Source organism: Tasmannia lanceolata, unplaced genomic scaffold (assembly GCF_043159265.1).
Source record: "Tasmannia lanceolata isolate RefF3 unplaced genomic scaffold, GAP_Taslan_0.1 ptg000015l, whole genome shotgun sequence".
Lineage (NCBI taxonomy): Eukaryota > Viridiplantae > Streptophyta > Magnoliopsida > Canellales > Winteraceae > Tasmannia > Tasmannia lanceolata.
The window spans coordinates 28,350,176-28,366,155 of NW_027518692.1; the positions used below are offsets into that span (position 1 = coordinate 28,350,176).

General features: G+C 38.6%; 1 protein-coding gene across 1 annotated transcript; it reads right to left on the minus strand.

The window, feature by feature from the left end:
- Nucleotides 1-1,936: 1,936 nt before the first annotated feature.
- On the minus strand, nucleotides 1,937-14,541 carry LOC143846814 (Phospholipid/glycerol acyltransferase family protein). The gene is made up of 5 exons (XM_077355382.1): nucleotides 14,165-14,541; nucleotides 10,216-10,343; nucleotides 8,692-8,777; nucleotides 8,441-8,578; nucleotides 1,937-2,519 (listed from the first exon to the last, which is right to left on the minus strand). The coding sequence occupies exons 1-5, from the start codon at nucleotides 14,410-14,412 to the stop codon at nucleotides 2,238-2,240; spliced, it is 882 nt and encodes a 293-aa protein (XP_077211497.1). The 5' UTR covers nucleotides 14,413-14,541; the 3' UTR covers nucleotides 1,937-2,237.
- Between the last annotated feature and the right edge of the window lie 1,439 nt (nucleotides 14,542-15,980).

Here is a 15,980-nt window from a genome sequence, read left to right on the forward strand (position 1 = left end):
TAGGTCAGATTGAGTCGGGTTAGGTTCAAGTTAAGCTCAGGGCAGTAAAAGTACCAAATAAAAAACACAACCTCAAGATTTTGAAAATCACAATAAAATTAGAGGACGGAGGTCGGGTTGGTTGCCCTTGTTTAAATAACTTGCGTAGAAATCAGATTTTCCACATGACGGAAAAATTCAAATGAATTTATTATGGTCATCAACAAAATGCATGAAAACTAAAGTTTTGAACAAATTCAATTGGAACAGTGCCTCATAAGACTGCATCTTGCCAAATGGATCATCAAAAACATTTTGAGAAGCTGAAAATATAACTCTGTTGGGGATAAAATCGGCACTAACCGTTGATTAGCAACACGTGGTACTTCCGACTAATTAGAAACCGACCTACGAGTTTTAGAAGGAATGATCATGAGATTTCATCCTCTCCTTATAAATAGCAACGTCCTTAATAAGGAAACCGCCGCTCAAAGAGACAATGTTCGCAAGGCGGTGACTTTCCACCTAAGGGAATCCTATTAGCAGCAACTTACTAGTTCAGGGAAATAGGATATCTATCAAAAATAGATATAAACTTATCTCACGGGGAAGTCGACCAACTAAGTAAGACTCCTGAAACACTAAGTTTCTTATCTATGTGGATTCTATTCTCTATAAAAGGAGACCCTTACACATTAATGGAACTACGTCTGACTTGATCCTCACAAAAGGGGTACGTAGGCAACTTGGAAGAAAACAAGTTCGGTCGCATCCTTTTTCACACACACTCGTTGATAACACTCCTGTAACTCATCTCTTTCTTTTAGTTTCCTGTGATATCGATTTCTGACTTGAGTGTCAAAGTAGCCGTCCGAAGCCACAACTCTGGGCCCGCTAACACAATTTTTGGGAGTAAAGTTTACTTGCAGAACCATCTCTATCACCGCTAGATTGTACTAAGTGGATTTCAGCATCATCAAAGTCTACATGCATTCCCTAATTGACAACTAAAAAGACTGTAAAACAATGCTCACCAGTGATCCCAACCTCCACAGATAGCTATCCCCGCGCCGAACAGCCCCATTGAGGTTGTTCTCCATGGGGATAACAAACCAGGGTTTATTTTAGGGAAATTATATCAGCACTACTGTATTTTGATGAAGGCACTCCTCACTTTATTAAAAGTACTGTATGGCCCGCACCATAGGATGATCCAAACCGTCCATTAGATGGGCCACAGCCACAGCTAATTAGGTTGTGCCTCAAAAATCATTTCCATAGTTTGATCCTAACTCTCTGATCTGAATATTAGAGGGTTGATCCTAACTCTCTATAGATCGGAGAGTTACGATCAACCTATGGAAACAATATTTGGGGCACAACCTATTTAGGTTGCGGCCCATCTAATGGAGGGTTTGGATCATCCTATGGTGCGGGCCATACCGTACTTTTAATAGAGTGGGGAGTGCCCTCATCAAAATACAGTAGAGCTGATAACATTTCCCTTGTTTTATCATTAGATATGGTTGACGTGCCCGGTTCATGCCAAAACCCACCCCAATGGCCACAGTTAACTATACACGTCAGGTGGCAAAACCCAGGGGTTTATTCAAGATAAAATTATCCAAGCAGGGTAGCCAAAAGAACAGCTTATCCAAGGATTACTATCCTCATGGAGAACAGCCCCATCGTGTAGTTGCAGCAACTTACCATGGCAACACCATGAGGAATTTGATCTTCTTCTGGGGTTTCTTTTGAAAGGACAGTTGTATTGCTATTATTAACTCAGCCTTTGAGAAACACAATAGATTCGGCTTTGTCCAAATGAAGCTGGCAATACATGCAAGGATTAATAATATAAATAAGTTCATAATAGAGGACAGAAGGAAGCTCTCTAGATCTTTCCAAATCAGTTTCACAGCATTATTTGGCTGCATCATTCAATAGAATCACAATGTATATAAAATTATAATGCCTTAACCATTTGTTCTATAAAATGAAAAATACATTGAATAGAACCAAACTAAGTATCATGTTCCAAACTGCAATAATGCAGTTCCCATTTGGTTTATTAAATGAAAATTTCAATGAATAGGATCAAATGACTAAAATGGAACTAAACTCGTACAAATGTAATTGTAATAATTAAATTTTTCTTTAACCTGCCCAAAAAAATTTGAATGACCCAAATGCCATTTCTCTTGACAAAGGATCACATAATATATTGTTTGAAAGTAGAATATTATCACCTCAAGTCTTCAATTTCTAAGGGCGGCACCAAAACTCCGGAGACTCTCCATGGCAGTTCGAATCCTATCCGAAATGTTGGTGTAGAGCCATCTCTGTGCCGCCTCATCGAGTCCGTGAGAAGTGTTGGGCCATCCAACACTGGGAAAGGACAAATCTCGAGACATGGATTTTGCTGCCTGCATCAATCTTGGAAGATCAAATTCAATTGGCTCCCCAATGATGATTTTAATATCTTTTCTGCACAGAGGGAATGGAGGCCTTCTGCCAAATAAATATTTCTCAGGCATCACCTGAAAATTTTAGGAAAGAGACAATGGAGGATAAGGAAAATGAATCAAATACAGGAATGAAGTAGCTTGGATTAATTTCTCATCAAAGTTAATTGGACATGCAATGCATATATAGCAGTTCTTTAATTGACCTTTTGATCCAACATCTTCAAAAAATATATTTTTCGGTGTTGGAATTTGATAGCCATTTACCTATTTTTTTCAACACTCGGTCATCAAAAGACAATATCCTATGGAATAAAATAAAAAATTGTAGGAACTAAGTACCAAGATAAAACTTTAACATATGGGTTTCTTTGATATGGAAAAGGCTGGCTTGGTTTACAAACAAGAGTAGCAACAATACGAAACATGTGTGACTCAGAATTCTAGGGGAGAAACCATTTTTTAAACAAATATCCACAATAATTAATTCAGGAATTTTATGTTATTCCTCTCAAAAATCTACGAACTTATTATAAATGTATACAGAAAATATAACATGCATAAGATATCATGCATAGTTTACCTGACTGATTGCAATTTCCGGAACGAGGGTATTAGCATTGAACTGTAATCAGATAGTTGTTACTGGGTCTAGATTCTAGAAAGGGGGCTCATGACAGGGGTTGGGATTGAGCTGTATGACATTTTGCATTAGTGGGATATCTAGTCCCCGTGAATGTAATATGATTACAGCATTAATAAAGTTGTAATCTTTAGAGAGAGAGAGGGAGGAATGATAGGTGCAAGGGTTCCCTTGCATAAACATCCGGAAAAGGGCCCTGGATTGGATCCACGCCATTAAGTGCAACTGATTTTACTTTCTCAACCAATTAAAAGGTTACTGAAAATGACGCAGATCTAATCAAGGGCCCTTTTCCAGCTGTTTATGCAAAGGTTCCCTTGCATCTATCATTCCTCTTAAAAAATCATGGATAAGATATTATGTATAATTGTTCAAATCATAGTCCAAATGCACTTTCTCAATGTTTTGGCATATACAATGTCATGATATAGTTCATTTTCGACTAGGTGCTCGATCCTCGTTAACAGATCTCCAAAAGGATTCTTTAGAACATATAGGGGACTCTGTCAAGGAGATTGATTGTCCTCTTTCCTATTCATGATATTGGTGGAAGCATTTAGTAGGATGATGGATAGAGCTATATCCGAAGGCTTAATTGAAGGTTTCCATATCGGGCACCTTGAGATTGATGTATCACTCCAATACACAGATGCTACGTTATTATTTAGTAGCTCAGACCCGTGCAAGCTAAAAAATTCTTAAGGCTGTGATCAGATGGTACAAAGTGATATCAGGTCAAAATGTGAACTTCGCCAAGACGGTGGTCTTGGGGGTTGGGTTAGGGATTTCCGAGCTGGAGGATCGGGCCAGCATATTGGGTTGCAAATTGGGTTCTCTTTCCAATACATGCTTAGTCTTTCTCTATGTATTGGCAGACCTTCAAAAAGTAAGTGGGACCCGGTATAGAACGGGTGGAAAGGAGACTCCTAGAAAAGGACTGCTTTCTTTAGGTGAGAGAATCACTTTAATCAAAGCAATTTTGGCTAGTGTCCCACTTTAGTTCATGTCAACCTTCCGCTGTCTGGCTTCCGTAATTAATAAAACTGCACAACTTCAAAGGATTTTTTTTATGGAACGACAAGGAAAAAGGAGAAAGTATCATCTGCTTAGTTGGGAGATGGTATGTGGCCCTGTAGACAGGGGTGGCCTTGGGATAAGAAAGTTAAAAATCAATGAGTACGACATCACTTGGGGAATGGCAAATACATTGAGGATAGAGATCTCCTTTGGCGAAGGCTAACAGATACAAAATACTGTTCTGTCCTAGAGAGTGGACTTCTCTAGATGAATATAGACCTCAGGGGACTTCAGTTTGGTGAGGCATCCTGAAATTCTCGACTCTCTTTCATAAATGGGTACAACACAGGGTAAGAGATGGGAAGAAGATTAGATTTTGGCTGCACAACTGGTGTGGGGAAAGATCGTTAATAGAAGATTTCTCAGCATTATTTAATGTGGCTTCTAACAAAGATATTATTATGGCTGAATCATTTTCCAGAGTGAACAATCTAGTAGACTGGAATGTCAGATTTAGGAGGAAATTTTCTGAGAGGGAATTGAAGAATGTATAAAAGAGTTTGGAATCTTCACGGTCAAATCTTTCAACGAACAGTTGATCATATGGGGCTAACATTTCAATATTTGTAAAATATTTAATCCCATCGGATACGCAAACGCAATTAATGGTCTTCCATTACTATCTCTTAAAATACCTCCGATGCTAGACTTTCCGAGGTTACCTTTGCAGGCTCCATCAACGTTTAACTTAAAATTCCTTGCTTCGGAGCAGCCCACACACCATCCTATCAAAAGTATTACAGAGAAATTTCTATTTAAATAGAAATTGAACATAAAAAAAAAAGTGTTTTTGCCTTGCTACCCCCTTAACGACGCATATCGCGCGCGGCCACTTTGATTATTTTTCGTCTAATTCTTGTGAGGTGGTCAAGGGTTCCTTTCTTGGAAGGTCTTGAAGACATTCTTCTCTTGATATTCAAGCTCGTCAAGCATTTCTTCAAACCCAAGCTAACCTACATGGAATCCATGCAATCAGCTCACTCAGAAGAGACAGAAACAAAAATCTTCAAATTCTTTTGTATTTAAAATCAATGATCTTCAATTCTACCTTAGCATCCAGATTGTAATGTTGTGTTTTGTGGAACTTGTTTCACTCAATCAAACCGGTTATGGGTTTCTCTTTCATTTTCCAATTTAACAGAAGACATACTAGCCAGAACTTTAATCACCCTGGCACTTTCTTGAATATATAGAGTATCACTGATTGAGTCCAGAAAACTCATAATCTCCAAAACTTTAGCACTTCTTTCACTCAATGAATCAATGATCTTCAATTCTACCTTAGCATCCAAATTGCAATGTTGTGTTCTATGGAACTTCTTTCACTCAATCAAACCAATTATGGCTTTCTCTCTCATTTTCCAATTTAACAGAAGACATACTAGCTAGACCTTTAATCGGATATATGGAGTATCACTGATTGAGTTTAGAAAATTGATAATCTCCAAAACTTAGCACTTCTTCCACTCAATGAATCAATGATCTTCACTTCTACCTTAGCATCCAGATTGCAATGTTGTGATCTGTGGAATTTCTTTCACTCAATCAAACCAATTATGGATTTCTCTTTCATTTTCCAATTTAACAGAAGACATACTAGCCAGACACCTTTAATCTCCCTGGCACTTTCTCGAGTATATGGAGTATCACTGATTGAGTCCAAAAAACTAATAATCACCAAAACTTTAGAACTTCTTTCACTCAATGAAGATTTTTGTTTCTGCATCTTTTGAGTGAATTGATTGCATAGATTCTTTGTACTTGAGCTTGGGTTTCAAAAAATGTTTTACGAGCTTGAATATCAAAAGAAGTATGTCTTCAAGACCCTGCAAGGAGGGAACCCTTGACCACCTCACAAGAATTAGAGGAAAATAATTAAAGACGCCGTGCGCGATATGCAGCGTCAAGGGGTAATAAGGTAAAAGCACTTTCATTTAATTTTTATGTTCAATTTCTATTTAGCTAGATAAATTTTTTTTGTATTACTTTTGACAAGATAATGTGTGGGGTCCTCCGAAGCGAGGAATTTTAAAATTAAACATTGATTGAGACTGGAAGGGGAATCCCAAGAAGTCCGACATCAGAAGTATTTTAAGAGATAGTAATGAAAGACGGTGATCCAATTCCTGTGAATTGTATGCCACCTAACCAAACAACCAAGCAACATGCCGACTAACCAAATGGAGACCAGAGTGGCCCAAACCACATGTGACTGCCAATTTATCACCTTCAAGCTCCTGAACTTCCTGATTTCCAGAAATCAACACCCAACGACGATGCCACACTAAGCGACTTTGCCGAGACAAGAGGTGAAACAGGAAGCACAAGCCATCTATCCTTGTTGGGGCGAAACCATACAAACCATAATTAGCAAAACGTGATTCGGCAATAAAACAGGATGGTAAAATTCAACTTTAATACGGTTTTGGTTCAAAAAACGTAATAAAAAAACATAAACACAAAAAATGCATTTAAAATTTTGTAATTTATAAATTATAGTAGGGGTAAAGTTGGAAAGTTGGCCAAAAAAACGTGTTTAATATGTTTAAAACGCATTTTAAACGTGTTGAAAACGTTTTCCTCAACTGTCAAAGTTTTAAATGGCAAATCATTAAAACAAGTTTTAAATGGGCATTTTTTGAAAAAAAAAAAAAAAAAAACCGTTTTGCTAACTATGGGCAAAACATCAAACCAGAACAACCAATCAAACCACCATCTTCACCCCTGTGCGAGGGTGCGGCTAGGGCAGCCAACTCTCCATCACCAAAATCTAGAAAGATACATGGCCTACCTCTAGATGCATCTGATGATCCCTCGCGCAGAACTCAAAAGTCGAAAACACTAGCACAGTCTAGCCACATCCGTACGAAATCCCCTTTGGCAAGATCTATCCATCGATAAGATCTCACAACGACGTCAACCAACCACTGAAAACTGTTCTCCATACAGGCATGAAGAGGGGCTCCCCTCACTTGCCACCAAGCATCGCAAACCTAAAGACCTATGAACTTACGCCATTTCACTTGTTTATGAAAGGGGCAGAGAGATCTACCACACAGCCTTGCACTCACACTCACCACAAGGTTCAGGAAGAGAGATGAGTGTGACTCAAAAGGTCCAATCCTCATCACCTTCACCAGACCTTTAAGGACTCGGATCTGCATCAGCCACTGCTCGAGCATCGGCACATACAACCAGTGATCGGTTGTTTCCCTCAATGGCCCAAAAGACATGAAGACCAGGTTGAATCCTTCCTCATAGGCAACTAAGCCCTGGAAGAGAGCTTCAAAAGAGCGGTACAACCCAGGATAAGGATCCTCCATAGCTGGACAAGGAGGGTCATCAGAACCACTCTTTCTAGGATCGAAAGTTAGATTAATGGGGGTTGGGCCATTTAATTGAGCGGGCCCTTGCCATTGACAGGCGTTTCTTCATCACTCCCAACGTGGTCTGCAGACTGCACCCCTAGCTTCAGCTCGAACATCCAACAGAACGATTTATATAGGAGGCTTGTCTTGGTCTTCTATGAGATCGGCAAGCATGCTCAACTAATCGACTGAAGAGGCGATTATAGTGAGGGAAAGGCCAGGCTTTGTTCACCATTCTCTCCATGTAAGCTCTACTTCCCATGATGTTGATAAATAACTTGCAACAATTGGATATTCATCGGGACCTAATCAAAGGATCCATGCACTCAAAATGTAAAGAGGGTATATGGGAAATGTTTCAAGCAAATGAGCATTCCCCACTTTTTTGGACAAGAGAAAATGTTTTCTTAGCTTTTGATGTCTTGAGTTTTCAAAGATCATGGTTTACAGTAATTTTTTGAGTTTTAGAGTCCTTTATTGATTTGTTCAGGTTTTTCAAGTACCCAATCAAGTTTTCCAGGTGGTGTAGGAAATGGCTTTACCCTTTGAAACAATAAAAAACAAAGAATCAACAGAAAATATGACTACAACATGAAAAGAACCATCCGGTTGGTGACATAACCTCAACATATATCTTAGTTACTTATCTTTAAAATAAAATCAATTAAGAAAATTAGAAGTTAAAATTGAGGTTGACTTCAAAAACAAGTAGACAATCAGATATATTTCAATAAACCACCAATTATTTTACGTTCCCATGCATTTGATCAGGCATACATCCTAACAAACAGTTTCCTTAAGAATTGTACAACTTCGGGGAAAGGAACATGAACTGATTAATTATGATTCACATGAAGTTTAGCCAGAATTGTGGTGAAATGGAAATTTAAGTAGAAGTTCTAAAATACCTTTTCAAAACCACAATGTACAATTGGCAAAACTATCGGGGTTACAGGTGCACGTGCAATGAGGCTAGCAGTTCCCCATTTTAGCCGTCTAATAGGTACATTCTCTTGTGACACTTTTCCTTCCGGGAATGTATGCAACTTGTCATCAACACACATAATGAAGAATCTCAGAAAAGTAATTTTAACATATGAATATAAAAAGATCCCATCAAATTTTAAGATGTCTGAGTTGCATGATTATAAGAGAATACCCAGCCTCCTTCACTCAAGCGATCAAGAGATTCATTCATGTGCTCCTGATAGATACCCCCACCTCTTGTTATAGGTATGCATTTCCCTGTGCAACTGAGTCTCTTAGAAAACTTCACCTCAATTTCAAAATTAATTGATGAGTGAAATGCTACTAAAACTCAATAATATAAACTTGAAAAATTAAATACAAACACACGAGAAAATCCAAGTAATGAAAAACAGATCTTTAAGACTATTATGGACTTGAATAGTACATGTTTCGGCTTTTTTAAAACAGGATTTTAGAGAATGTTTGATTATAGTGAAGAACAGTCCAGATCAGCTCATATTGAAGAAATTTCTTCTGAAAGCCGGCCTCCACACCATGCTATTTCCACTCCTCTCTATGCATTCTTTCAGAAAAGCCTCCTTTGATACAGCCATAGCAAACAAGTCAGGGAAAGAAATTTCACAGGAACATGGGAACACCACTTATCAAGCCAAAATCTAATTTATCCCCTGAATATACTCTGAATCTAATACAATCTTGGAACATGTGTCGAAATTGCATTATATATCTCCATAACGTTAATCCTTGATGTGGAAAGCGATCCGCAGATTCCCAGTGGCCCTGAGAAGCTCCATACTTACTTTCAATAACTTCCGCCCAAAGATTATTGCCTTCATTTCTGATCCTCCATAACCATTTCCCCAACAAAGCAACACTCACTTCCTTTATCTTTCTAATACCTAAACCACCACCGTGACCCCCTTCCCCTTTTGGAATTGCATACTACTCCCCACTTTACTAAAGGGATACCTCTCTGCTCATCAGATCCTCCCCATGGAAATCTTCTCTGAATTTGCTCCCGTCATTTTAATATGCTCATAGGGCATTTGAAAATTGAAATCTGATAGATTGGAATGTTGGAGAGGAGTGACTTAATAAGAGTAACTCTGTCACCTCTAGATACTAAGTTACTCTTCCATGTTTCCAGTCTTCTCTCCACCCACACTACAATGTTGGAGAGGAATGACTTAATAAGAGTAACTCTGTCACCTCTAGATACTAAGTTACGCTTCCATGTTTCCAGTCTTCTCTCCACCCGCACTACAATGTGATCCCAGCATTGATTTTTTTATCTTCCAGCCCCCCCTAAAGGCAACCCTAGATATGGGGTGCAAAGTGGATTAACTAATTATTAGTGTTAAATTGAGTTACAGTGTACTTTAGAGTATTTGAACTAACACTAACGTCCTGCAATAGTGAAATTTCATTTCTTTCCTGATAATTAGTGTACATTTCGTTTCTTATGAAAGAAGACAAACCTTCAAGGACTAACCATCATAATAGTTTCTATGAATAATAAATGTTGCTTTTCTTGAATGGATGAATAATAAGTGTTGCTAATGCTTCAATATCTAAATCTGCGAAGTCCAATGAAAAGTTTAACCAGGCATTTTCACCAGTAGTTAAAGAAAAGCCAACTCAACACTCTCAAAATATAAAGTGCGAGACAGCATTAAAGTACAGGTGTTCTTACCAAGTCGAAAAAAGTATGACAAAATTGTATTTTTGAAGCATATGTCCTCGGCAGCTAGTGCCCACCGGGCTAATCTTGCATCTGCTGAAGGGAAACCCTTGAATCCCCACAAGAGTGGGTCATCCAATCTGTTATATATGCCACAATTTGAATGAGATGTTGAGACCTAATCATTGGTGATTGTAACCATTTATTTGAAACGATTATAACCATCTATTTGAAACGACAATTGATTAAAGAGATTTCCACAACTCTTAATGATAATAGTTTTAATGAACGACAATGGAAAATCTATTAAAATTGTCATGCATTCACTAAAACACTATAAATGCAATAATTACAAGAAATCCTTGCATACATTGTAACCTTTTTCCCCAAGTGAGAAGAATTTGCAATCGTTAGAAATATGTTATAACACATGTCCTAGCTACAACAATATTTAAGTAGAAATCCAGGTCCTTCAGGGATTGGAGGTCCTTCTGAGAGACGACGGATCAAGTCTTGGCAATCCAGGTCCTTTAGGGATTGGAGGACTTCTGAGAGACGAGTTGGGAGCCATGATTTGGGCTTTTTCTAGCCTGATAGGCTTAGCGGATTCTAACGAAGCGGAGATCAGAGCGGCTCTACAAGGTATTAGATTAACCGAGTCTCTTGACTTGTCTAAGGTGATAGTGGAAGGCAATTCACTGAATGTCATAGGGTGGTTAAAGGGAAGTAATTCCTTCCCTTGGAGATTCGCTGGTTGGACTTGGATTGATGAGATTAGAGACCGGATTGGAGGAGCGGCTGTAATATTTCAGCATGTCAAAAGGTTTGCTAATGCTAAGGCGGACAGCCTTGCTAGAGGTGGAGTGGGGAGGCCGGAACTAGAGCTGTTTAACTTTCTTCCCCCTTGATGGTCCCTTCTGTAGAGCATTTCTGTTTTTTCCTTTGCTTGTTCTTTCTTTTAGTCAAACCTTTCGGTCGGCTTTGCTCCATTTGTATGCTATTTTCCCTCTTTTAATGATATCACACCATTCAAATACACACACACACACACACACACACACACATATATATATATGGGGAAACGTTTTCTGCTCGATACCTTAGATAAGTTATCTGTGCAAGACTTCAAAAAACCATATGGGCCCACATTGTCTGGATGATCCGAAGCATTCATTTGGATAGTCCAAAGATAGATAGAGTGTGCACAAAAAATCTACTCCACAGGATTATCCTAACCCTTCGATTTGTGGAGGTTAAAGTGGATGGGTATAAACCTCCACAAATCTGTCCATTTTTAACCTCCAAAAATGGAAGGGTTAGGACTTAGGATGATCCTATGGAGCTGATTTTTTGGGCACACCCTATCTATGTAAGGGCCTATCAAATGAATGCTTTGGATCATCCAAACAATGTGGGCCCACATGATTTTTTGAGCTCTTGCTCATATAACTTATCTGAGGTATCGCGCAGAAAACATTTCCCCTATGTGTGTGTGTGTGTGTGTGTGTGTGTGTGTATAAGTAGAAATTTACACATTGCACGTTTCACTAAAACTGCACTTGACACTAAATTTTGCTATCTTTTTTGCCAAAAGGATAAATTTCTAGGGAATGAACAAGATCTAGCCAAAGAGGGAAGAAGAAAGGATGCACAATCACTTGAAATGTAATAAATAGCTTACAAAAGAGGAAAAGTGCTCAAGCCCATTATTTTCTGAGAAAATGCCTCATTATCAGCCCTATTTAGACTAAAGAAAAGGGGAGCATGTGTAAAAAAGGTGGTGTCAAAATCAGCTCCCTCTATTATATACACAACATGTTAGTAGTGTAAAGTGTGTCATCACCGACTCATGACTTTACTTCACCAAGCATGAGTTTCAGCCCTCACTTTGTTAAAGTTAACTTATACCATATAATGAATACAGATGGATTCAAGCATCTGAATGCATGAACATCTACACGAAACATGGACATTGGCATACATTTAAACCTATGCACCTTGGACGTGGATGCAAATGCCAGTGTCAAACATAAATATGAGCTTTAGATTTTAGATGCACTGACTTTAAGGAACCAATATGCTTAGACATTGTATAGAACTACAGATAATTAAATATAGAGGATACATTGATAAGAAATTTTTTTTTTTTTTTTCGAAAAATGAACAACTTGGTATAAAAGAAATTAAATAAGTCAGGCCACGGAACCCTAAATGCATTCTTTATCCCAATTTTAGAATAATTTAATCCACTTTCAAGTTTCAACACATGTAGACACATAATCACAAACTAAAGCATCTTTACGCAGACATTAGGGCATGTTTGGCAATAATGAAATTTTTCCTGAAAACGTTTCATGGTTGCCAAACAAACCTTGCGTAACTTTGCAATCAACCAGTGAACCCTAAGGCTCTGTTTGGCTGCCACATGCTTGGCATCCTCAAGGATGTCCCAAGTAGAAAGATGCTTTTTTGGTAACCTTTATGGTGTTTGGTAGCCAATTTAGCACCACAATCCCTAGAGATTACTAGACAAAGATTCAAAGCTAATTAATTCTTTGTCTGGTGACGTGGCACCCATGTTCCCTACTTATACCTTCCATGCCATCCTCCTCAAAAAAGTAAAAATTCCTCAAGTAGAATTTCTCTCTCTCTCTCTCTCTCTCTCTCTCTCTCTCTCTCTCTCTCTCTCTCTCTCTCTCTCTCTCTCTCTCTCTCTCGCTATATATTGGTAATGACACCCCCTCCCATTCCTTTTACTAGATTGACAACCAAACACTACGTATCACCATTCTACCAGGTAAATCCTAGGTAGATCAAACATTATAAATGTTCGTCTCCTCCCTATCGACTACTGTTAAAGTATAAAAGATAAATAACACATTTCTCCAACAGCTTAAGCTTTTGGAGAAGTTGGTAAGTTAACATGGTATCAGAGCCAAAGGTCTCAAGTTCAAACCTCTCGGATAGCAAAACTCCACATGCGATGGTCGGCCCAAAGTGGGACTACATGTGCCACATGTTTTCCAAGTAGGCCACACGTGTGGGGGAGTGTTAGAGTATAAAAGATAAATAACGCCTTTCTCCAACAGCTTAAGCTTTAGGAGAAGTTGGTAAGTTAACAACTACTTATACCACTAATCTACAAGGTAACTATCTGCATCCAAACGGAGCCTAAATGCTTTTAATATAAGCCTATAATCAAATCACAAACAATGTACCATGTCATTTCCATAGGGGACCATTTGGATTCACAAAAAGAACAAAAAAAAAACTTCTTTTTTATGTGATGTTTCTTAGTCGCATGATTGCGAAAGATTACATAGAGTATGCATTGCAGGAATGAACAAACTTTTTCCTTAATGAGACATTTTCTCATCGAAACAATGGCAATAAGGTCTTTTACATGATAACTTTTCCCAGCCATATATTACAATTTGCAAAAGCAAAATGTTATCAGCACGACCCTATTTTGATATTGTGCAATCCCAGATGTCTTTGCTTCTCTAATTGGCTCGCAAGAGCTTTTTGGGAAATGTAATAAGCTTTTAACAGCTCTTTAAATACTAAAAGACAAGATGGGTTAGCGAAAATATCAAAATATGGTTGTGCTGATATCATTCCCCATTGCAGAAATACAACACAAAAGAAAAAGGAAATATTTTGTTGTGCATCCAAATATGGCCCCAAATTTCACCTGCATAAGTTTAATAAAAAGTAGCGATTTGAGGTTCAAAATCCCATCACTGAATCTGCAAATCTTCCCAGTTCCAATAGATAAATATTAGATAAATATTTTCTAACATGAATCAGAAAATGAAATACATCAATCATCCCTAATAAACCCTAACAAACCAAAAACTTCTACATTATAATCCCATCCATGAAAACTACTTCCAACTTCATTTACCCACCAAATCAAAAAGATAAAACAGAGATTAATCATGAGAAAAGAAGAACTCACGTGGACATGTGATTGCTGACAGTGAGGAGGGGTTTTCCAAGGGGACGGTTTTGGACGAGATTGATTAGCGTTTGGGGGTTGTGAACAGAGGTGGAGTTAAGGAAAGAGGTGAAGATCTTGGCGAAAGTACCTACTGCAAATACAACGAATTTGCGGGGGAATCCACCGAGATGGGTCGGTCTCGCTGCCCATTCCATTTTCCGTCCCATACATGTATGTGGGTTTTCATGGCAGCAGATCTGAATCATCCATTGTTCTTTTCACCTGGACCTGCTGAGAAAATGGAAGTGAGACAGGGAGAGAGGGATATCTCTCTTTGATTCTCTTGCCTGACCGGGAAAACTGCAGGTGGGGAGTGTGGGACCCAATTTTGTAAGTGGGTTTCTTCTATCATGCGCGAGTGGTGTTGTACGCACCCCCGCCCCCCCCCCCCCCCGCCCCAAAACTTTTTCTCTTCCTAGGGCCTGTTTGGATGTCATAAAAGGAGGGAAAGTGGAATGGAGAGTAGAATGGAAATGCGAAATTATTTTCTCTTAATTTCTATACGGAGAGTCCCAGGCAGTTTGGGCAACTAGCTAGGATGGGAAATTTTCCTATTAGCTGACTTTCCTAAAGCGCGGCTTCGATCATTAATTCATTGTCTTTGGCGCCAGCAAGGTTGCTAAATTGAGAGGTGGTTACTAAGATCAAGGCTAGAGGAGGAGGTGTAGAATGACTCTCTTGCCCTCAGCTACCATTTTGAGCATCGGGAGCTTGCAAATGCTTCGGCGCCACTTGTTGGGATTCTGTTGGAGATCAAATTTTTACCTAACAATGGATTTTATTTTTCTCTTGATTTGAGAGGGAAATAGGTGAAATCTCCTCTCTCCCTCTCTTTAAGATATCACCAAAAAAATTCCTGCCCATAAATCATACCTATAGTCAACAAATTTATGCTTTTTACTAATCTTGGATACAATACAATTAACCCTAATGAGTGATGATATAGAACAGTCAAAGGGTTAAACATAGAAAGAGATAAACATAACCAAGGCAAAAGATAATTCTAGAACTCATACCTACTAAGATTAGCCTAATTGCTAACTTAAGCTAGCTACCTAATCTTGCTAGGTTCCCCATCAACCCACTTACCTAATCTAGCACCATGGTGATCCAACTGTTTGAATTCAACATAATCTGACTGTGAGATCTCAAATATTCTAACATGCTCCCTCAAACGTATGTGGATTGGAAATCAATGTACGCAATGAAATTCCCCAATAAGAAAATAAAATTTTCTCCCCATAAGGAGATAGAATCTTTTGATTTGAAGCGCACTGCTGAAGTTTGATGATAAATATGCCCTGATGTTGTTGCCGAATGTATATTGCCGAAGAAGACGTCGCTTGTTGATTTGCCGTAAAGAGATGGACGAGAACAAATGATAGCTTCAATGGGCTAGACAAGACTCAAGCCTCGATGGGCGAGTAGTTATAGGTTACTATGGACCAATGCCGGAATGGGCAAGAAATGGGTCATTATTGACCAACTGGAATGAGCAAGAAATCATGAGTCAGCAAGTATCGATCCTTGTAGAATTTGACTCTCTAAGGCACAGACCTTAAAGAAACGAGGCCCCTTAACTACGTAGAGCAATTAATTTTGAACACGCACGTCGAAGTGGTATCTCAACTGACATAAGAAATGGAGATTTGAAAGTGAAAGATTTGGAAGAAAAGAGAAATGAGATTAGCGGAAGGATGATCCACAGAGTATCATCCCCTCAAGGATGAATCGTCAATCTGTGTTGGAGGTTTCTACCGATGGTGCATTGATA